The sequence below is a fragment of the Telopea speciosissima genome, chromosome 2, assembly GCF_018873765.1.
Source record: "Telopea speciosissima isolate NSW1024214 ecotype Mountain lineage chromosome 2, Tspe_v1, whole genome shotgun sequence".
Taxonomy (NCBI): Eukaryota; Viridiplantae; Streptophyta; class Magnoliopsida; order Proteales; family Proteaceae; genus Telopea; species Telopea speciosissima.
In genome coordinates this window covers 3,432,080-3,455,817 of record NC_057917.1, presented here as the reverse complement: position 1 = coordinate 3,455,817, position 23,738 = coordinate 3,432,080, and the positions used below count along the sequence as shown (strand labels likewise).

At 40.6% G+C, this 23,738-nt stretch overlaps 2 protein-coding genes and 1 non-coding gene across 4 annotated transcripts; 1 reads left to right on the top strand and 2 right to left on the bottom strand.

The window, feature by feature from the left end:
• Positions 1-2,098: 2,098 nt before the first annotated feature.
• On the bottom strand, positions 2,099-13,159 carry LOC122651909 (eukaryotic translation initiation factor 2 subunit beta-like). Of its 2 annotated transcripts, none has more exons than XM_043845475.1 (10): positions 13,064-13,159; positions 12,432-12,484; positions 11,890-12,001; positions 11,751-11,806; positions 11,580-11,634; positions 11,362-11,453; positions 9,325-9,470; positions 3,051-3,193; positions 2,834-2,919; positions 2,099-2,251 (listed from the first exon to the last, which is right to left on the bottom strand). In XM_043845475.1, exons 2-10 carry the CDS (start codon positions 12,474-12,476, stop codon positions 2,174-2,176), a joined length of 813 nt encoding a protein of 270 aa, XP_043701410.1. In that variant the 5' UTR covers positions 12,477-12,484; positions 13,064-13,159; the 3' UTR covers positions 2,099-2,173. The 2 variants fall into 2 exon arrangements, with proteins under 2 accessions (XP_043701410.1, XP_043701411.1); XM_043845476.1 differs by having other exon boundaries at positions 12,432-12,480; positions 13,065-13,149.
• LOC122653301 lies at positions 2,574-2,662 on the bottom strand. The gene has a single exon (XR_006331738.1). It is a non-coding gene; the product is annotated as a small nucleolar RNA SNORD34 (small nucleolar RNA).
• Positions 13,160-16,936: 3,777 nt separating the features above from the next.
• On the top strand, positions 16,937-20,103 carry LOC122651905 (receptor-like protein kinase FERONIA). The gene has a single exon (XM_043845471.1). The coding sequence runs from the start codon at positions 17,095-17,097 to the stop codon at positions 19,750-19,752; it is 2,658 nt and encodes an 885-aa protein (XP_043701406.1). The 5' UTR covers positions 16,937-17,094; the 3' UTR covers positions 19,753-20,103.
• The last annotated feature ends 3,635 nt before the right edge of the window (positions 20,104-23,738 follow it).

Below are 23,738 nucleotides of genomic sequence, written 5' to 3'. Positions count from 1 at the left end.
CAATTAGCCTTTTCCAATGCAGGGGATCATATATGGCAAATATACCATGATAAGAAGGAAGGAAAGAAGGGGGGAGGGGGAGGGGGGGGGGGGTGTGGGGAACCAAATGATCACCATTGCTGTTTGTCAAGTACAATCTCTGTGCTGTAAAAGATGAGTTTTCTTTACACCAATGATTCGATGACCAACAGTCAATCTATAAGCTTTTCCTGTGGTATTAGTAATGCAATGAGCATTTTCTTTGTAAAAACTTCTCTTGTCATGTTATGGAACAATGACACTCAGGCTGACATGCTTGTTTAAGTAGTTATGGCATTAATATGTAAAGAAATCTGGAGAAGCAATTGACAAAGTGGCAGGCTCTCTGGCACTCAAATGTTCTATGGCCAACTTATACAAGGGACTTTGTTGAAGAATTAAATTGTTTTTAAAAGGTGTACCCATCCATCCATTATTTTGCTGAGCCTCGTTTGGATAGAAATGAAGTAAAAATTTCATTGACATAGTCCAGCTCCAACAAAGTGAAACTTTGCCTTCCATCATAAGTTGAGACATAGTGGATCCATATGATAATGGAACCCATACATCTATCTCATTAGTCAAGTTTTCAGTGTCAAAAAAGAAAAATATATTAAAAATAAGTTCCAACATTTCAAAGGTGTCATGTGAACCCCTCAACCATCTCACAAGTCGCCACATATTTATCGTCACACTCACATGCCAGGTTAGATATTCCACTTTAGCTGACCCCCTTTCTAAGTTAATCCCCCCTTTCTAAGTTAATCCCACTTGACGTGACAAGAAAAAAGTGTGACAAACGGTCAGTCCAAACGAATCCCTTCATTACTTGTGTGACCTATGATTAACTCTATCGAAAACGAATCCTAAAACGATGTAAAAAAGAATCGAAATCGCAAACAACAATCATACAATGAACACAAGGATTTATGTGGTTCAACAAGATTGTCTACTTCCATGATGAGACAAAATCTATTTCACTATCAATGGATAATAGGATTACAGCCGTTCATCCTCACACCTTTCTCAGATTTCGTTACAGAGAAAGAATCCTCACTACATATTTATAGCAAAACCCTTATACAGGAATTTTACTGAAATACCTCAAAGCCCAAAGCCTCGTAATGACCCTTCAGAACCAACCCACAAATCAAGCGACAAAATACAAGACACATGACCCATCTCCATTTGTACAAGTTTGAAAATACCCTATCTCCATGGTGAAGAGATTCTTTTTTTCCCATGGGTGAAGAGCTTCCCAAAATGTTAACCCAATGTTTGAAGAACACAAAAAGAAGTCGCAAAGGAAAAGCCAACCAGAGTTACAAATTAATATTAGGCGACATTGATTTAATAATTATACTTTTCAATGAATATTTATTTTACTTTACAAAATAAAGGATTTGATTGTAAATAAAAGTTAAATTTTATAACCGAATTTCAAATGTTCTAAAGATGCAATCCTGTTTGTTTGATAACAATCACAAAATTATCACTCTATTTTCCTTGCAATTAGAGGGAGCCACAGGAAAACTTAGTAAGCTTTCCGATAAAGGCATACTGAAAATACTTTTACCCTTCTTGGCCCAACAAGTCCATCTTGTATTCCCATTGCATCAGCAACATAGGATCACCAGTAAGTACAAATAAAAGGCTATTCAGATTCTTGTGGTTATAACACATTTTCCAGACCAACTTGCTTGTCCGTTAAGTAGTAGATCCAGGAGCATTTCTCCAACATTTCTAGTATTTGGAGTCGAGACTTTAAAGTACCAGAATTCATGTATCAGCAAGACTCAAGAATCAAATACAGGGGCACGATACCAAAACAGAAAATTCAAAAATAAAATACTAGATAGTAAGACCTGAGGACATTACATAAAAAGACATTACAATTGTAATTCTCAAATACTAGATAGTAAGACTGGAACCCATTACATAAAAAGACATTACAATTGTAATTCTCAACACAGCTTAAGGATAAAATCACAAGGGTAATGACAAGACCAATTCTCCACTAAAATTGGCCTACGATTTTAGGGCTTTCAAAGAGGAAAATGTATCAAAATTGAGTTTAAAAACCTACAGTTTAAGGGCTTTAAGAGGAAAATATATCTCGAGAAACTGAGGCCATGGGGAAAAAAGGAGAGCCCAATCATGTCCCAGCCTTCCTACGTCCAACACGGGCAACAAAACCAGCCTTGATAGGAGCTACAGACCGTCCAGAACCACACTGCAAGGGAGATCACAATTAGGAGGGATAAAAAGGATGACAATATCAACCGAGTCCAAAACTTGGCCATCACAAATGAATGTGTAATAATCCCGTAATAGATCCATTATTCAATAAAATCACAAACAATTTTTTTTTTTGACAAATTACAAATAAAAGCTCACCATGTCAAAATTCAAGCAAGAAAAATCACCATCATAATTAATCACAAAAGTCATCATAATGATACAATCTGTTCCATTTACATTGAAGTCGGAAAAAGTATTCAACTGTCGGAAGAAATTTTCCTACATCAAAATAAGACCATAATATCTTGAATAAAGGAGGCCTCAGCTGGATTGCATATTCTTTTTATCATACCTGACTTTCTCAACCAATGTAGGCAAAAATGCAAAATCATCATTGGCCTCCTCAACAACATAGAACAAAGAGAAAGGCTCTCAATTATTTCTAAATGTCATTAACAATCTCAAGTAAGATATGAGAATACCCCATACAAGACATTAAGGTTCTGCCATAAATACATAACAATCATTTATGAAACATGTTCATGTTTTCATGTCAACAGAGATAGATTGCTACCTGTTCACATCTGAGAAAGAATAGACGGTTCTCCTTTGAGAGAATTGTGTCTGGACTTTTGCAGCCATTGCATATGACATATTCATCTGGGGGTTACCATCAGCAAGGAAATCAATGACAAAAAAAGTTGAGCTTTTCTAGAGTCGAATGGCTTTACTTGATGAAACATCCAACTAAAGAAAAAGGTGTTTTATAAAATGATAGTAAAGGAACCTACTGACGTATCTTCTCAAAATCCCTTCAAAATTCTTGGGGGCAAATCTGCCCTTAATAACCAATCGTTGTTGCCCATCAAGAGATCCACTAGTCCCCATTTCAGCCAATAGAAAATTCATGACGTGCTCATGCTGCCTGTGCATCCTGAAATGGAAGAAGTTCTAATACTTTTGAGAAATTCTTAAATGTCAGAAAAAACATAGCAAACATTGCATATTATAGAAATATTTTTAATAGTAAACAGTCTAGTTCAGTTATGAAAAAGATCCATAAACTAATCAATAGATTTAATAACAGGTCTCAAGCCAAAACACCCGATCAAGCAAGAGACATGTGGGACTCAAGGTTAAAGCAAACAACTAGACCAGAAACTCTTATTAAATCAGGATAAACATTAACATTTACATCAGAACTTAATGCATAAAAAGAAACCGTTTTATCATAACAACATCCACAGCAGTAAGAAACACTAATATAAACTTGTAGAGAGATTTAAAATTAGGGAAAGGCTTGGATGATTTATTCACCCCAAGCACATCTTTATTTATAAGAGTAATAAAAGAATAAAATTATGTACATGAGCAATGTGGGACTAAACCACTTAATAAAATAACAAAGAAAAGAGGTCCAGAATACCCCACGGTATTCTGGCCATATATCTAACACTCCCCTCGAGTTGGAGCATATATATCATGCATGCCCAACTTGACTAAGATAGGATGAAACAGCTTGCTACTCAGTCCCTTAGTGAACACATCAGCCATTGATCAGTAGACTTCACAAAAGGAACACAAATGAGGCCGGCCTCAAGTTTCTCCTTGATGAAATGTCGGTCAACCTCCACGTGTTTAGTACGATCATGCTTAGACGAGGTTATGAGCAATGCTAATGGCTGCTTTATTGTCACAATAAAGCATCATGGGAAGATGGACAGCAACACCGATATCCTGTAATAATCCTTTAAGCCACGTGGTTCACAAATTCCTTGGGCCATCGCACGAAACTTCGGCCCGGCCGACCTGGCCACAACATTCTCTTCTTGCTACGCCAGGTGACAAGGTTCCCACCAACAAAGGAACAGAACCAGGAGATAGATTTCTGTCGGAGAACCAGCCCAATCGGCATCGATATAGGCTTCAATCTTAAGGTGACCCGTGGGAGATAGAAGGATTCCCTTTCTCGGAGCGGACTTCAAATACCTCAAAATACGACGGATGCATCCATATGAGAGGAATAGGGATCATGCATGGCGCTCACCAAACTCACAAAGCTCGCAATGTCAGTCGTGTGTGAGAAAGGTAGATTAGCTTGCCCACTAACCGATAAACACCCTTGTCAACAAGCTCACCCTCTTTCTCCTAAGTTTTGTAGTAGCTTCCATAGGAGTATCTCGAAGGATGACGACCTAGCAGCCTGTTTCAGTCAATAGATCAAGAACATATTTCCTTTGAGAAAGAAAGATGCCCTTTGAAGAGCGAGCAACTTCTATCCCTAGAAAATATTTCGGAGGACCAAGATCTTTGACCTCAAACTCACGGCCAAGGAGGAGCTTCAAATCCCGATAGCATCACCATCATTACCAGTGACCACAATATCATCCACATAGACTATGAGAAGAGTTACCTTGTCACCAACTCGTCGATAAACAAAGTGTGATCAGCATTACTCCGCCTATAACCTGCTGAAATCATAGCCTTGTGAAATCGCCAAACCATGCCCTAGGTATTTGTTTCAGCCCATAAAGTGCACGCTTGGCTCTGCACCTTGCCCTTGGTCCTCATCGAGAAGCTTGTGGAATGTCCATATATACCTCCTCCTCAAGCTCCCCATGGAGGAAGGCATTCTTTACATCTAATCGTTGAAGATCCCACCCAAGATTTACTGACAGATAATAGCACTGCCGGACAAAGTGTTGAGCCGCCACGGTGCAAAGGTCTCTGATAGTCAACTCCATAAGTTTGGTGAACCCCTTTGCAACGGGCGTGCCTTATATCGATCCACGAACCATCGACCTTACTTTTGACCACGAAGACCCATCTACATCCAACTGGTTTCTTTCCGGAGGAAGAGTCACAAGCTCCCATGTATTATTTTTATGTAGTGCTCTCATTTCTTCCAACATTTGCCTTCCACTTTCCATCTGTAGAGATGCTTCCGCCAAGTTTTAGGAATCGAAACAGAGAAAGAAAGATACAAAAGCACGAAAAGATGGAGAAAGAGAACTATAAGAAACAACACGAGATATGGGATGTAAAGTACAAGTCCTAGTACCTTTGCGGTGAGCAATAGGTAGGTCGGAAGAAGAGGGATTACCGGGAGATGGAGGATCCGGATCTGGAGCCGGCAATTGGATGGGTATTGGTGCTAAAGTGGATTGCAACGCCCTCTGTTGGTTCTCGCCCCTTGTGTAGGTGAGTATGTTGGAATTGTCAATTCTCTTAGAAATTCACCAATAGTTCTGCTTTGAGTCGGCTCCCCCTGAATAGGAACATTAACAACACTATTTTCTATGGTCTCCCCTGTAAAGGATTCCCATTAGGTGAGGGAGGAACAGCGGAGGAGGTTGGACATCATCCAAAGGAGGTTGGGCATCGACCAAAGGAGCACAGGCGGTGGTCGTGGGTGCCATCAAAGGAGGCCGGACAAAGAACCGGAGGAACCTCTAGTGGAGGAATCTCAAAGGGCACATCTTCACTAGAACTCTCCTTGAAGAGGTGGTGAAGAATAATAAGAAAGGGTCTCATGGAAAACAACATCCATACTCACCAAGGTACGACCGGAAGGAGGATGGTAACACTTATAACCTTTCTGGGTTGGAGAATAACCGAAGAAAATACAACGAGCCCACGAGGCTCAAGCTTGCACTGGAGATCTCGGTATCCCTAGCATAACACACACCCAAATACTTTGGGAGAGACAATAAAGGAGGAATGGCCCAATGAAAATATCGAGGAGGGGTAGGGAATTAAGAACCCGAGAAGGGAGCCTATTAATGAGATAGGCGAGCGGTGAGAACCGCATCCCCAATATTGAGAAGGAACATTCCTCGCAAACATCAAAGCCCGGGCCATTTCCAACAAATGGCGGTTTTTTCTCTGCCGCACCATTCAGGCGGGGGTATCAACAAACTAGTTTGGTGAATAATGCCATGATCGCCAAATATTTTTGAAATTGGGATTGAAAATTGGTTCCATTATCACTTCTCAATATTTGGAGAGTAGCACAGGCCAGAGTTTGAATCATCTTATGAAAATGCTGAAAACATGAGAAAACCTGATTTTTAGTGTGCAAAAAGATATACCCAAGTGTTCCGAGAATGACAATCAATAAAAGAGACAAACCAATGATGACCGAGAAATAGAGGGCTTCGACTAGGGCCCCAAACATCGAATGTACCAAATTAAAACAAGAAGAACTCCTTTTATTTGAAATAGGATATGTTGAACGTGTCTGTTTGGGGAGTTTGGCCGAACACAAGCCTCACAAAAAAGTCATCCTTAGTATGTAGGGTGACCAAACTAGGAAATAAATGAGCTAAAATTCCTAAAGGGGGTGACCTAGCCGCTGACCATCTTCCGTGGGAGAAATCGGGTGGGGGGAGGGAGGGGGGGGGAGGGGGGGGGGGGGTCCCAGGTGGGAGCCTGGGGCAATGGTGGAAATGGAAACTCATTGGGAAAGGTGAACCTGGGAGGGGGGGGGGGGGGGATGGCGTGGCGGTAGTAAGCGACTGGTGAATGGGTAGTAGGACGGCAGATCATCCTGGTAGCGGGGGGGGGGGGGGGGGGGGGGGGGGGGGGGGGGGGGGGAGGAGTGTAGGGAGGGGGGTGGGGGTGGGGGCTCGGTCCCGGTGGGGGCTTGTGTTTTTTTTTTTTTTTTTTTTGGGGGGCCGTTTAGCTCAAATCGCGGCCAGAGTTAGCGGGTAGGTGTGACTGCGCACAAACAATTTGTAGACCCAAGGGGGGGGGGGGGGGGGGGGGGGGGGGGGGGGGGGGGGAAGGAGCGCCCAGGGGGGGGGGGGGGGGGGGGGGGGGGGGGGGGGGGGGGGGGGGGGGGGGGGGAGGGGGGGGGGGGGGGGGGGGGGGGGGGGGGGGGGAAAGCCTGCGGGGGGGGGGGGGGGGGGTGTGACCGTGGATCTCTTAAGGGCGGGGGGGGTGGGGGAAAATCTAGACCCGGAGGCTTATTGGAAGCATGGGAGGGGGGGGGAAAGGGGGGGGGGGGGGAAAGTGGCTAGGGAGGTGGGAGCGGGGGGGGCTTGTTGGGGGGGGGAAGCCCTTGAGTGGATGGGGCCTGGGGCGGGTGGGGTCGCGGGCGACCCACTGGTCAAGAAGAAAGTCGTCTAAGTCTGAACCATAAGAGGACATGAGCCCATAAGGCCCCGCAGGGGGCTGGGCGATGGGTTGCACTGGCCTTAATATTGGGGGGGGGCCGGGGGGGGGGGGGGAAGGGCAGGAAAGAGGACGGACATAAAAGGTAATTGAGCCATCAAGTTAATAGGTGGTGTGGTGGTAGTCGGCTGTGGTGACCATTGGTTGGGGGGGGGATGGGAGTATTTGGGCGAAGATGGGGTCACCCGAAGAAGCAATGTTGGGGCTGAAGGGGATTAACCCCAAAATGAGAAGAGGGTGAAGACCCTAGTGGGGGGGTTTTGGAAAAAAACCCGTGGGAGAGGTGATAAAGGGACAGAGAGGGATAAAACTGCGGGTAAATAGCAATGGAAGTGATTGACCGTATAATGGAGAAAATAACTTACAGGAAATATAGGTCAAAGGCAGGCCCCAAGCGATGGTGTCGGGTTTGGACAAACACCATGATGTTTCGTCTAGAGAGGTCTCAAAAGCGGAGTGGGGCCCTTTGGATGAGGTGTCTGAGGTAGAACCAGCCCTGGCGAGTAGAGCAAAGGTAGGGCAAGCCGCCCCACACCCAAAGTCGACAATTTTGGGGGTTTGGTGGTGTTGGAGTTTTTTGGAAACCCTGGATGGGTGTTGGGGGAGGTCTGAAGGGTTTTCTGAATAGTGGAGGGAAGAGCTCCGATAAAGGGAAGAACAGCCTGCAATAATGGTAGGGGCTGATCTTCTAAAAAACTTGAAGACTTCAAAACCGCGGTAGAGTCCAGCAGCTATCGAGCAGGGATTGATCATGGAAAAAACATAAAAGAGGTTGGGAGGGGCAGCACCTAAGTCATACGACCACCTCTTGTAGTGCTGCCCTTAGGAAAAAAGGAGAACAAAGGAGAAACAAGGAGGAGAAGGAGGAAAAACGATGGAGGAGAGAGAAGGAAAAAAAAATTCGATGGGGTTGGTCCCTAATTCGAAATCAGCTCGATACCATGTAGAGATTTAAAATTAGGGAAAGGCTTGGATGATTTATTCACCCCAAGCACATCTTTATTTATAAGAGTAATAAAAGAATAAAATTATGTACATGAGCAATGTGGGACTAAACCACTTAATAAAATAACAAAGAAAGAGGTCCGAGAATACCCCCACGGTATTCTGGCCATATATCTAACAAAACTCATTGCACATTTGCTGTGCAGAAACTGCACTGATTTCCGGTATGCAGCCCGCCAAAACATCTCATGCAACTGAAGGTATAAGCGAAATAAATCCCACCTAGAAGCAATAAACTCCACAACTCATATTTGAGAGCAAGAAACAAGATTCTTCCATGTATCATAACATGTTTACTTGTGAAGCACCATCTCCACTACACACCTTAACTGTGGTATTAAACCAGGATAGGGTTATTGGACAGTAAAATAGATTCTGTTGTGTATGGGCCTCTGTGATCAGTAGTCACACATTAGCATCTACTGAGTATCACTACAACACCAGCAGTCTATTCTAAGCTTGGCCAAACAGTTTAGTACCCTCTCTCTCTCTCTCTCAAACAATGTTTTAATAATTTTGACATGGCAAGGACATGTTACCAATGACCATGCATTATTTTGATGTATCCCCCTCCCTTGCTTTCATGGTTCCCAAGTTCCTAACATTTATATTTTCGTCATGATCCTTGAAATCATTCAGAATTCATTACATTTTCTACTCAGCAGGGTTATGTTGACAAAATCATGCAACGCTTAGAGCTACATCCCTCACCCCATAACTCAATGTTCTTTTCATGCATTGATGCAGATTTTAACTGAAGATGTAATACCAAATATAATATAAACATCCACACAACAATCAATATCAACAAAAAGCAGTGCCACATAAAGGGATATTCTGATAGATAGAAAACGGTAAAGCACATTCTAAGGTGTCCAACCATACGTCTTGCAAAGATCCATAAAGTTGACAAACACCGTCTTTTTTGTGCCTTCACGGAGTACTTGAGGAGGCCTCATCACTGTTCTACGTCTATCTCCAGCAAGCTCAGGGTTATTCTCACGCAGAATGTTAAACACTCTCCCTAAAAGCTGCATCCATTAGAAATATGTACATCAATGAACACAATTAAAAAAGTATATCCTTAAATATAGAAACATAACCAATTCAATTTGAAAATTAAAGTAGAACATGTTGGGACTAATAACACTTCTTTACAAAAACACTTCATTCATATTTGTCAACAACAACAAAGTCAGCCTTATCCCAACTTAATGGGGTTGGCTATATGGTTCCAAAAGAAACAAAGTAGGGAAAACTAAGGTCTAAACAAAAAAAGGGAATGAAGAGATGGGATGAGGGATGAGAAATGAAATGGGATATGACAAATGAAAGATTGAAAATAGGAAGGAAGAATGAAAGAGGAAAGAGGAAAGTAGGAGAGAGAGGCACAACCCAACAAGTCAAGAGAATCTCAGCTAAAAGGAGTCTGCTACATGGATCCTTGCCCTCCAATAAGCTCTATCCAAGGTCATATTTCGTACAAACCTAGACTATGCATGTCCTTCCTCACAACTTCTCCTTTTGTCAATTTAGCCTACCCCAAAGCTGTTTTAGCTCCTTCGATCAGAATCATATCACTCCTTCTTACTGGGGCATCCCTAGGCCTCCGCTGACATGACCATACCACCTCAAACGACTCTCTCGGAACTTGTCATTGATCGGAGAAATTCCCAAGTCATCTCTAATACAGTCATTCCTTACTTTATCCCTCCTAGTTTTTCCACACATCCATCTTAACATCTGCATTTCTGCCACACGTTGCTTCTCATTATGACACTTCTTAACTGTCCAACATTCTACCCTATACATCATAGCCGATCGTACAACAGTCGTATAACACTTTCCTTTAAGCTTTAAAGGAATACGTCAATTACACAACACTCCAGACGCACCTCTCCACTTCATCCATCCCACTTTAATTATTTAATTATGATTGACCTCAGATATCTAAAATAGTCACTTTACGGTATCTCTAGTTCCTTAATTCGCACTGTCAGTACCCATCATAGTGTGACTAAAATTATACATCATATACACCGTCGTCATTCTACTAATCTTAAATCCTCTTGTTTCCAGGGTTGATCTCCATAGCTCTAACTTAGCATTAATCCCTGCTTTTGTTTCATCCACCAAAACAATATCATCGGCGAAGAGCATACACCACGGTACCTCATCTTAGATGCTCTTGGTTAGGTAGTCTATGATAAGTGCAAATACATAAGGGATTAAAACTGATCCCTGATGTAACCCAATCGTAATTGGGAATTCCTTGCCTTGACCTCCCACAAATCTCACACTAGTCACTACTCTCATAGATATCTTTAATAACATCTACATATTTACTCGACACCCCTCTCTTCACTAGAACATGATGGATTAGATCTCTAGGGACTCGGTCATAGGCTTTTTCCAGGTCAATAAAGACTATGGAGATCATTCTTGCTATCTCTATATCTTTCCATGAGTCTCCTCAATAGGTGGACAACTTCTACCGGATCTATCTGACATAAAACCAAACTGGTTCACCGAGATATGAGTAACTTCTCAAACGGGCTTCAATAACCTTCTCCCAAAGTTTCATAGTACGACACATTAGCTTTATGCTTTTATAGTTATTGTAGCTTTGGATATCACCTTTATTTCATTCAAATTTTTGTAGTAAAAAAAAAACAGAAATAATAAGAGTGAGCGATTACAACACATGCATCGCTCAAACAAAGAAAACCAAGAGAAAGAAACTGCTCAATTCATAACCACTATGCCTAAGAAGTGTAAACTCTCGTAAACTTATCAATCCAGAAGGTAGAAAATTAATCATTCAAATTTTGTAAAAACAGTTATTAAATACAATGACACACAGAGCAGATCCTTCAAGAAAACAAGTAACAATCCAAGTTTTGCATATTCGAAAAAACAAACCTCCTCATATTCATAATCTCTGTCACTTCCCTCCCAAGGATATTGTTGTCCAAGTAAAATCCCTTCTCCTTCTTCATCCTCACCTACATGGTCTAAATTCCAAAAAACAGGGGGAAAAAACCATCAACCGTACAGTAACTAACACCCTAAGATAAACATAGTTGTAATACTCTTTGGGTCTAGGTTTTGTAAAACAGGTCTGAATTGAGAGCACAAACCATCCAAATCTTCTCCTGCGTCCCCAATTTCATCAGCAAATGCTTCAGTTTCTACCTGCAACAAAAGTATACCAGATATTACTTACCACTAGCTGTTTGAGAAGAGAGTGAAGAATAAGGTGTTAAAATGCAATCACATTTGCGTTTCCTGGTTGAAACATGCTGACTTACAGGTTTCTTCTTCTTTTTCTTCATGCCAGAAAAAGTATTTTCAAGTCCATCAGACACTACATATGAAGAACACACTGAGTATCCAAATTGAAGCATACAAATATACAGGTAAACTTTTAGTTGTCAATTTAAAAAATACCAGATAAATTTTCTGTTTTCTCAGCCAAATTATCCACAGACTCATCAGCAGCAGGTTCTTGAATAACCACTTTCTTCTTCTTCTTCTTCTTTGTAGGATCGAACGGGGCAAGCTGCAAAAGAGATTTGTTCAGAGACCACAGAAAATGAATAACAACATGGCATGCTAATCAATCAATATTCAGAACAAGAAATTAAAAAGCACATGCCTGGTTCACCCCCCCCCCCCCAAAAAAAAAATGCTAAAGTTCCCTGCCATTTCTAGAAATATTAATACACCTAGATACACCAATTTAGCAACTAATCTGATGTGTGTGTGTGTGTGTATATATACATATATACAACTTTAAGCTGCAACCAACAACATTTCCAAACCCAAGTAACAATGCCATAGAAAATACAGCATTCTGATCACCACTAGATTCCATAACATACCTCAAACAAATAACAAAGATGTCATAGAATACACCATCACTGAATAATAAAGATTAAAACACTCCATAGCATAAAATTGGATTTAAGGGAGGGCACAACAGATCTTACTTCTGCCACTTCCTCCTTCACATCAACAGGAATTTCGTCTGTCATTGCTGCTCCAGATCCGCATAAACGACAAAGAAAATAGTCAGAAACTAATGTTTATTGCATTAGAAATAAACACAAACAATAAATGACTAAACATGAGAGCACCCACCAGAAAGAAAAAAAAAACCCTAAAATTTCGCTAACATAGGAACAGAAACAAACACAACGATCGTCCACACGAATAACAAACCCTAAACCATTAATCTGAATACCATATATAATACAAGATAAACAGTTTAGTCTGGAGAAAAAGACACATCTACTGCAAAAAAAAAAAAAAAAAAAAAACTAACCAACGCTCACAAATCAAACATATAGAAAGTATCCAAAGCGAAAAGGACTACAACAATTGAAAACCAAAGTTACAAATTTATAAATCCCAATACACTCACCAAAGCTGTAAAATCAAGAGCAAAAGGGTATAATCAGAATAGAGATGAAGCTAGAGAGTTTAATTAAATAGAAACAAAAACCAGACAATTTCAAAACCATATAGCACTTTTCTCTTTACAGACCGAGAAACCCTAGTTTGGAGGACCCAAAAAACAGAAGAAAGTTGAAACTCAGTCAAAATTGATCTATAGGAACTTTTTATCATACCGATCAGATTCTTGTATTGCTCCGCTTTCCAGTGCTTTGCTTTTTCTCCTTCTCTCTCGCTCTCTCTCTCGATTATCTCAGTGAGATTCGGTGCCTTCAATTGGTTTTTCTGTGAATCCACTAGAATACAAGATATTCACATGGGCTGGGATGGGCCGAACCGACATGCTTCGGAGCCCACCCACTTGTCTCATGATCCTAAACTGGCCCTACTAGGGCATAGATTAGACCAAGCCCAATTAGATATTCCAGATTTTGTCACATCATCCACTGGGTCAGTATGGACTTGGGCTTAAGTTTAACTGATACCCTTGAGGTTTTGAGTTAAAATTTTGGAAAATTGGACTACAACATGGTCTCCAAAGCAACACGAGGATCTGGATCACCGGATTGAATAATTGAGCCCATGAACAGTCAAAAGGAAGTAATCCCCTGCCAAAGCTATAATAATAGAAGGGAGAATGTTCTCTGTGCCGGGGGCGCAGGCTACGCCCAGACACATGGGGGGTGCAATGACCACCCTGTCCCTCTGAGTGGCAGGCCCATGTGCCTGGGCGCAGCCTGCGCTGCGACACAGAGAACATGAGCCCATAATAGAAACACATGGAGAGATGAAGAATCTGCACACCACATTAATGGTTGTCCTGAAAAAGGTGTTATCCACATGGAACCCATATATTCATAGTAGGAGGAAAAAATAATAAAAAAGATTTTGTGAAATGAAAAATCTCACTCTTAATGGACTCTTGAGTCCATTATCATCTAGGGGGTGTTTTCAATTATTTTGATGTTTTGTAAATAAAAATAGGGTCCATAAATTGTACCAAACACTTATAAAAACGTTTATGTGTTAGAAAATGAAAATGAAAAGTGATACCAAAGAGGCCCTTAGGTCGCAGAGAAGATTTTTCTGAGAAACATTTTTCAATATTATTCATCCAACATGAGCGAAACACGGTTTCCAATGGAAAACATAAACCATAATATGTTCCTTTTTCTTTTGACAACTATTGTTCCACACTTTTCGTTTAGTTTCTAATGGAAAACATACACCATCAATTTGCCTAGTGAAGTGTAATGCTTCACTATTTGTCACTTGACAGTTAGTCCATGTAATAGAGGATCCTCCTACATTCATCTCACTAGTCAAATACCTTAAAATAAGTAAGGAAAGTGACTCAAACTTTGTAAATTTTTGCCACTGCCATGTATGGCCATATGACAAATAATGTAGCATTATACTTCACAAGGCACAGTGACATTTAGAATTTCTCTATCAAAATATATAAATAAAATTTTTGTCAAGAGATTCAAAGATGGTAATAAGAGGAATAGAGGGGGTAATAGAATCCTACTAGATAGTTTGATTTGGAGACTCAAACACTTGACCATACACAAACACAACAATCACCAGAGCTTATACATTTACCATTTCCTACACAATTATTGTACTTTAACTATAAAATTTATAATTTACCATAATTAAATATTATATGGTTTAAACCATTTCATAGTCAAACATGTTTTTCTGGATATATCTAAATTTGTTCGCTTTTTGTACGCAATTATTGTAATTTGATTCTAAGATTATTAATTTATAAAAAAAAATATTTGAAGGTTTTTTATTTTTATATTCAAATATGTATTTTTCTAATTTTTTTTTTAAATTTTATTTTTATTTATTATTAATTTTTGTTTGGGTTATAGGAAAGGGGGGGGGGGGGGAAAGAAACAAAAATTTCCTTTCTCTCTGTGACAAGGATCCACCCATGAATGTATTACCAACATTATTTTTCCCTTATATGTTTGAGGTCCGAAATGCCTTCTATTGTTCCCCACATCCATCCAAGTGCAATAACAGGGCACTGATGAGGAGATACCTACTTCACATGGGTGCAGGGAAACTTGGTAAAAAAAATATATTATATTTAAGGATCTTTTTATGTGTCAACATGAAGAGTGAAATGAATACTTCTCTATTCTTTGGTAATAATTCCCCCATATTTTACAGCCATTTTTAAAGGAATGGTACGATTGATAGAATCTTATGAATGCAGGGGGGAGAGAGTTATTACTCAATACCCAAGAATGGGGTTTGTCATTCGAGCATAATCGAAGGGAGGGGGGCGTAATTTACTCAAAAATATAATATATTTAAGAATCATTTTATGTTATTTACATATTGTGTGCTGGAATGGTAGCAGCTATGCTTCATCTTTGTTTTCCTTCCTCGTGATCTCTTGCAAAAACCCTCTCTTCTTATGGGTATTTTGACAATCTACTATCTATTTCAAAGAACATTTGTAAGACAAAATCACAGAATCGTAGGGAGGGAGGGAGCCAGTGTGGCCTACGCTAGCACTCCCATGTGTCTATCTCTCTCATTCTTAAAACAAGGGGGTAAAGATGTCTTTTCACATGGGGAGGAGAGACATAGACTCATGGGAGTGTTGGCGTAGGCCACACTCCCGGACAGAGATCTTTTTCCTTCTCTCTCATATGGGATTTTTTTTTTGTTAAGACCTCTCTTATAGTTTGATGATGTAGATTCCATGTGGATGATACTGTTCTTTACATCAGATGTTCATCCTCTCAAGTCTAGTGCATCACATTTAAGACTTTAATCGTAAAAAGATGAGCAGTAGCGTATTTTTATCTTCTCAAGTATTGGGTAGCCAATTGGATTCTTAAGAAGATAGATTTTCTCCCTACACCACCATTGGTGCAGCTGAAGGAAGAGAGTTCTTATTATTTTTCTTTCTTATTCAGATCATGTGAATCTGAATGTGGGGATACCGTTCTTCACACCCTCATTGGAGCTGCGTACAGTTTCTTCCCTACACTGGCGTTCTGGTGACACAGGAGAGACTATCCATTGGCCTCCTCATGGGACCCACTATTACCAAGTGACAGGGTATCACCAAAGAGTTCTCTCCGTTGGCGACAGACGCGCACGTAGTTGTGGGCCCACGAAATTACGCGGCGCTATCATAAAATAGTCAAATACCCTAATTATTTATATAATTCTTTATTATTAAAAAAAGGAAAAACTCCTATTCCGAAATTCCGAAACTGACCCAGATTTTGACTTGTTGTAGTTTATATTCTATCCGTAATTTTTGTTGAAGAGTTGGAGTATCTTGTCCTTCAGTTTCTGTGCCAAACTGGAGGGTAGAACTGATATTTGTGATAAAAAGGAAGGATGAAAATGTCATCTGAATGTGCAACAAAGACAACGAAACCATTAATGCGGACATAAGCTATTGTACCAGCTTTCTGGTATTTTCAGTTTGCTTGAAGCGATCTTGGGAGTCTTAAACACTTGCTAATCTTTGGGCATTTGGGGGATCTGTTCTGGGTTATCTTCGTCTCACTCTGCTGGTCCGAAGGTATTTCTCCCATATCAATCTGCTTTAATCTTCTGCATTTACTTTTAGGAGCTCGTAAAGCTCCGAAAATAGCTTAAAATGTTATTTCTCCAATCAGTTTAATGACAGTTATTAGTGCATTTCCCTATTAGTCACTTCCAATCTATTCCATTTTCTGAGAAGAAGTTATTTTTAGATCTTGGTTAGGTATTCTTTCTGAATTTAGCATACTATTGTGAAGCAGGTGTATATGAGTATCTGCTGAGATCTCGTTCTCCACACAGGAAGGCAAGGTTTAGTTCCTCATTTATCGGTTGAAACCCTATATTGATGGCCAGGAGCTAGATCTTCTCTTTATCTCCGTAAGACCCGAGTTACTCCCTGTCGCTTGTTCGTTTTCTTTCTATGATTGATTTCACGGAGTATTTTTCGTTCTCTTTCTCTTTCTGTTTTCTCTGTTTTGTTGGTTCTCCTAGATAAATCTTCTCGTTGTGCCTGGCTGATTAATCGGATAATGTCATCCATTGAGTTGAGTTCTGGAGCTGAGCGTATAGTTCAGAGCTCAATCTCTGCCTGAGAAATCAACCGCGGGTATTCTGTAATCTGGGTCCTGTTGAAAACCAACTTATTAGTTTCCCTTCTTTTTGCCGGCCATGGAGAAGAGAAATAAGAGTGATATTGTCTCTATTAAAACTTTTCTGTACTTCTTCTTCCTACTTCATGTGGTTTATGCGGACAATTCATCGTTTGTTCCCTCTGACAAGATCCTCTTGGCTTGTGGTGCACCCTCTGGGACTGTGGATACGGATGGTCTGAAGTGGACTTCCGATATCGGTTCCAAATATGTGGCAGCTGGTGATAACTCTTTAACATCCCCGGCTGCCACTCAAGATCCCTCTGTTCCTCAAGTTCCTTACATGACTGCAAGGATCTTCCGATCTGAACTCACTTACAGCTTCCCTGTTTCCACCGGCCGCAAATTTATCCGTTTCTATTTCTACCCGGATTCTTATGCTGGTCTCAATGCCTCTAATTCACTCTTCTCTGTTACTTGCGGGGAATATACCCTACTCAAAAACTTCAGTGCTTACCAGACTACTCAGGCTCTGAACTTCGCTTTTATCATCAAGGAATTCTCTGTCAATACAGATAGTGAAAGATTGAACATAACCTTCACACCCTCAAAGGTTTCCAATGCCTACGCCTTTGTGAATGGGATTGAGATTGTGTCAATGCCTGACATATATAGTACTACTAATGTACCTGTCATTATTGTTAGCGAAGGTGCTCAATTCTACATTGATAACAGTACTGCACTTGAGAATGTTTTTCGGCTAAATGTGGGTGGCAACGACATTTCACCCACAGGCGATACTGGCATGTTAAGGTCTTGGTTCGATGATTCACCATACATTTATGGTGCTGCTATTGGTGTCACAGACTTGGCAAATTCCACATCCATGATTCAATTTCCTACCAGCATTCCTAGCTATGTCGCACCAGTGGATGTATACGCCACTGCTAGGACAATGGGGCCAGATCCAAAAGTCAATGTGAACTACAATCTGACATGGATTTTCACAGTTGACTCAGGGTTTTTTTACCTGGTGAGGCTTCATTTCTGTGAATTAGAATACACCAAGATTAATCAGAGGGTGTTCGACATCTTCCTCAATAACCAGACTGCAGAGAATGCGGCAGATGTGATAGCTTGGGCTGGATCGATCGGAGTTCCGTTTTATAAGGATTATGTGGTTCTTGTGCCACAGGGGCAAGGCCAGCAGGATATGTGGCTTGCACTGCATCCGAATACACAATCGAAGCCCAATTATTATGATGCAATCTTAAATGGAGTGGAGATATTTAAGGTGAATGATACTACTGGAAACCTTGCTGGACCTAATCCAATTCCCCCACCACCAGTGCAGCAAGTGCAAAGCCCTCCCCCATCTTCTAGTTCAGGTGGCTCAAATAAAGTCATTGCTGGAAGTGTTACAGGTGGTGTTTCTGTTGCCGGTCTCCTTTGTTTCGTTGTGTTTGCTGTATCCCGCCGTAGGCAAGGGAAGGACTCCAGTTCTAGTGATGGACCATCTGGCTGGCTTCCTCTTTCACTGTATGGAAATTCACACTCTTCAGGATCTGCCAAGACAAACACAACAGGAAGCTATGCTTCTTCTCTTCCTTCAAACCTTTGCCGCCACTTCTCATTTGCTGAAATCAAGGCTGCTACCAAAAACTTTGACGAGGCACTGATCCTTGGTGTAGGTGGGTTTGGTAAGGTATACAAGGGTGAAATTGATGGTGGTACCATCAAGGTTGCAATCAAGCGTGCGAACCCATCCTCTGAGCAGGGTGTACATGAATTCCAGACAGAGATTGAGATGCTTTCGAAGCTGCGACACCGCCACCTGGTCTCGCTTATTGGGTACTGTGAAGAGAAATGTGAAATGATCCTTGTTTACGATTACATGGCCTATGGGACTCTCCGGGAGCACCTTTACAAGACCCAAAAACCACCACTCCCATGGAAGCAAAGGCTTGAAATCTCCATTGGAGCTGCTAGGGGATTACACTATCTCCACACTGGTGCCAAATACACTATCATCCACCGAGACGTCAAGACGACAAACATCCTCTTGGATGAGAAGTGGGTAGCAAAGGTTTCAGATTTTGGATTGTCAAAGACTGGACCAACATTGGATCACACACACGTCAGTACTGTTGTGAAGGGTAGCTTTGGTTATTTGGATCCAGAGTATTTCCGAAGGCAGCAGCTGACAGACAAATCAGATGTGTACTCATTCGGGGTGGTACTGTTTGAGCTTCTATGTGCACGGCCAGCATTGAATCCAACGCTGCCTAAGGAGCAAGTGAGCTTGGCAGAGTGGGCATTTCATTGCCAGAAGAAAGGGATGCTTGATCAGATCATGGACCCATATCTGAAGGGGAAGATTGCACCGGAGTGCTTCAAGAAGTTTGCAGAGACGGCAGAGAAGTGTGTGGCAGATCAGGGAATCGACCGGCCGTCGATGGGTGATGTGCTGTGGAACCTTGAATTCGCATTACAGCTACAGGAAAGCGCGGAGGAGAGTGGCACTGTTATTCAGAGTGACATGGAGATAGAGGAGACTCCATTCAAGAAAAGCAGTGGGGGAAAGAAGGACCCAAATGGGTATGAGGGGAACATGACAGATTCAAGAAGCAGTGGGATGTCGATGAGCATTGGAGGTCGAAGCCTTGCGAGTGAGGCTTCGGATGGTTTGACACCCAGTCAAGTGTTCTCACAGATCATGAACCCCAAAGGACGTTGAGGGCTCAGCAGGTATCTGTTCAAATTAAAACCAATAGAGTGATGAGATGTTTGGATAACCACGTTCTGTTCTATGGATTTTCCCCCCCTTCTCTTCAGTCCATTAACTTTGTTAAAATCATTCTTGTTGTTAATGTTTTTTAAATTTCTGGTGGAAATTGTTATGGCAATGGCTTTCACAATTTATTTATGGTAAACTCTAAAGAAGCTTGTAAGTGAATAATGTTATACTTGCATCTTTTGGAATTGGTTATTTATTTATGGTAAACTCTAAAGAAGCTTGTAAGTGAATAATGTTATACTTTCATCTTTTGGAATTGGTTATTGATTATTGTGAGTCCTCTTTTGGCTACATCCTATACTAATATAGTAATATGGGGATGATTTGAAGTGATTTTATTTCATGGGAGTCAGAAAGTAATTTCTTGCAAAATCTTACGAAACTTTGTAACAAGAAAGAGAGCAAATTTTAAGAAGAATCTTTTTCCCACAGACAAATAAACAACTAAACAATGTACAATAGTCCTAGTTTTATTTTATTTGCTATTCATTTCTTGCCAAACAAATATGCCCTTAATAATGTCAGCTAGAAATTGACAATGTTACATCCCTAAGGAGATGTGACATTGTCACCGAAAGGAGACAAATATTAAACCCCTCTCCCCCCCCCCCCCCCAAAAAAAAAAAAAGAAAAAAGAAAAAAGAAAAAGAGACAAAAGTAAAATAATAAACCCAAAAGGGGAGAGCTGTACCTAATCCCCATTACTGAGCTAATTATTTTATAATTATTGTTTCTATGAAATGGGCTGCCATTTGGCATGATAATGTTGGCTTGGGTCAGCTTTGGTTTAAACTTTCAAATATTTGGTTGTTTTATGGTATAGCTAGGGTGGTTTGCTGAGAGTAGAGATCATGGTTTTAATATTTTTCTTTGTTGATATCAAGATAATTAACCTACAACCCAAACATGAAACAACCCCCCTCCCACCCCCACTCCGAGTTCAGATCTGCTACCCACATGGGAATGGGTGGGGATAGATCTGACCCCTCCACACCTCCACGGAGGGTCAGATCTGTCCCCATCTGTCCCCATGTGGGTAGCTGATCCGGATTCACCCCCCCCCCCACCAACATTAGGTAGGATTCCATTGTAAATTTCTGCTATCAACAACTAAAGACCTTACCACCAGGCAAGGGTGGTAGCTCCATGGGGTTGATATGTTATCATCTTGAACTATCTAATGAGAGAGATTATGATTATATTTGTTTCGTAAGAGAATGGAAAAAAAAAAAAAAAAAAAAATCTAGTAAGAAAACTTGTTTTACAATAAAAGTTTCTCATAGGTGTTTGGTGGTATCAAGATTATTTAACTTAGAATCAGGTTTAGTAGATTTCGATTCCGATTCAGCTGAATTAATTGGGAATAGTCGGATTAACCAGAATCAGCTTGAACCCTAGAAATCCATTATTGATCGGTGGCTCTAAATTGATTGAAATTTGGATTACCAATTCTATGATCAAATCGACCGATACAATCAATCCAATTCTGATTTTTGAACCCTGATGGTGATGGGTGTGGAAGCAAACAACAAAGTTTTTACACTTCACTTTCAAGGATTAATCATCTCAGTGTAAAAGTTTTCATTTTCTTTTTCACTTTCGTTTTACTTTCAGTCTAGTAAATCAAAATTTTACTCAACTTTCCTTCAGTTCCATTCAGTACTCCTGACCAAATTGGCCTGAAAGTGTATAGCTATGGGTAACCAACCTTCTGGGCTTTTTTTGTCCAATCAGGTTTTAACCAAGTCTGAAAGAGAATGTCTTGTCTCACATTTTGGTTTGGACAAGTAAGGTATAATATACAGAGTTTGGACAGTGTGGTCCGTATGGTCCACTTTTAATCACAAAGGGCAATTTTGTAATTTAAACTATTCACATGGACATGTGCTGTTCTCATTGTTAGGTTGGAATCTAATTGATTTTTTTTAACTCATGCATATTATCATAGATGGCTTTTGGAGAAATTTATGATAGAATTAACGTGCTCTGATTCTCTTTTAAAGTCGCATCCACTTCCAATAAAATAAGTAACCTTTGATTGGGAAAGGGTTAGGAATGGAAAGAAAAGAAGTTAAGTTTAATTAAGATCACTGAAAGAGATGTGGAAGCACATTGTTGGACAAGACAAACGTGCCAAGCATTTCTTTTAGGCCTCGTGTGGGTATGTGGCTTACAAAGACATTTATGGGTATAGTATATGCCAAGACATAAGTGAGGGATCATTATATTTTACCAAAAAAAAAAAAAAAGTGGGTGATCCTTATTATTTAATTTAAAAAAAAAAAAACTTCAAATATATATTATGATCATTAAAGTGATTGGATGAACCAATAATTTTTCAATGGGAATTAGCTTTCTGTCCGGGCTCCCATGTGTCTATCTCTCTCTTCTTCAAAACAAAGGGTAGAGGTATCTTTTCATATGGGGAGGAGAGAGATAGACTCATAGGAGTACCGCCGGTGTAGGCCATAGTTTAGGACAAAGTTTTTTTTTCCCCCATTTTGAATTTTAAAACATAAAGAAGAAAATGCAACCAATAACACAAGAGAAAAAGGTTCTCCGAGACACCACACAAGAGTACGTTAGCATCTTCTCTTTCTTTCCCCTTCCTCATCATATGAAATGATCTCACTGCCCTCCTATGTATGAAACTATTTTGTTGTATATCATTGTTGCACTCCTCTATACCGCTTGCACAAGAACCCTCTCCCACGTACGAGTATATAATAATATCGCTTTCCAACTTTCACTCATGGGAAGGGTATTTTGGCCCATAAAAAATAGGAGATGAGTGTGTACAATGAAAGTGTCACATCACCATTGGTGTGAAGATTCTCTTGGACAACTTAATCCATATAAAATATTCTACATGGATTAGAATTGGTCCAATAATGGTATAGAGAATCAACACTTTTTTGCTTCACCAAATTGAATAACATAGTTTTTAGGATCAAGTTTTCCTTCACTGTGTGGAATCCCTTCACCGATAGTTGTCATTACTCCTCAATGAGTCTCGAACAATAAAGGGCATTTCCATCCTCCAACATATAAAGGGTAGATAAGTATAACGGTAGATTTTTACCAAACAAAAAAAGTATGACGATAGATTCACCAAGTTTCATTCATCCCATTAGTATAAGTCGATCCACCAAGCCCACCCAGCGGAATCCCATTATATTAGTCCCATTAGTCCAGCCTAGCCTGGCCCAGCCCAATCCCAACACCACTCCAGAATCCAGACTATCCTTGCCCGAATAGGGGCTTGGTATTTATTGCAACTTTAATGGCAACATAATGCCTAGAGGCTACGGTGACAAAGAAGGCAGAGCATGAGCATCTTGAATCTGTCATTAGCTCTACGGTTAAGGTATGATTGTTAGGTCCTCTCTGTCCCTTTCTTCCCCCCTTCCCTTGTAGCCTTACGCTACTATGAATGAAGGATGGTGTAGGGGGTGGGGGGTGGTGGTGTTAGGAACTTGGGTCTTATCCTCAAAAGCTAACCGTTAAGGACAGGGTGCTCAAGTATCTATTAACCCACCCATATCCCCTTTCATATTCGATGTAGGACTATTCTTTTTCCCTTATGCGTGGATATTCCAACAGTCTCCCCCTCTACGCGAATGGCAAACACGTGGAATCGGAGATCCTGATCTCCCCCTCCATGTGGGAGCTAACGTGGAGCCTGAGATCAAATCCGAGAATCCAGCCAAACGGGAATTTTTCACGTCCCGGCTCTGATACCACTTGTTAGAAACTTGGGTCTCATCCTAAACTGAAACTATAAATCTTACATTTTGGTCTTCAAAGTAGCATAAAGAAATCCTCAAACAAAATACGTTCATGAATCTCATAATGTTGATCTTCATCTTTCACCTCTATGTCTCTATAGTTGAATAAATCTGCCAACAATAGCTTCTCATTGAATT

Bases quoted from the DNA above. Each gene is read 5' to 3' on its own strand.
- LOC122651909 (XM_043845475.1), bottom strand. From the start codon at position 12,476: ATGACAGACGAAATTCCTGTTGATGTGAAGGAGGAAGTGGCAGAA. The intron at 11,635-11,750 runs GTAAGTCAGCAT...CTTTTGTTGCAG, and splicing joins AGAAAAAGAAGAAGAAACCT to GTAGAAACTGAAGCATTTGC. The intron at 3,194-9,324 runs GTATGGTTGGAC...CTTCCATTTCAG, and splicing joins TTTATGGATCTTTGCAAGAC to GATGCACAGGCAGCATGAGC.
- LOC122651905 (XM_043845471.1), top strand. From the start codon at position 17,095: ATGGAGAAGAGAAATAAGAGTGATATTGTCTCTATTAAAACTTTTCTG.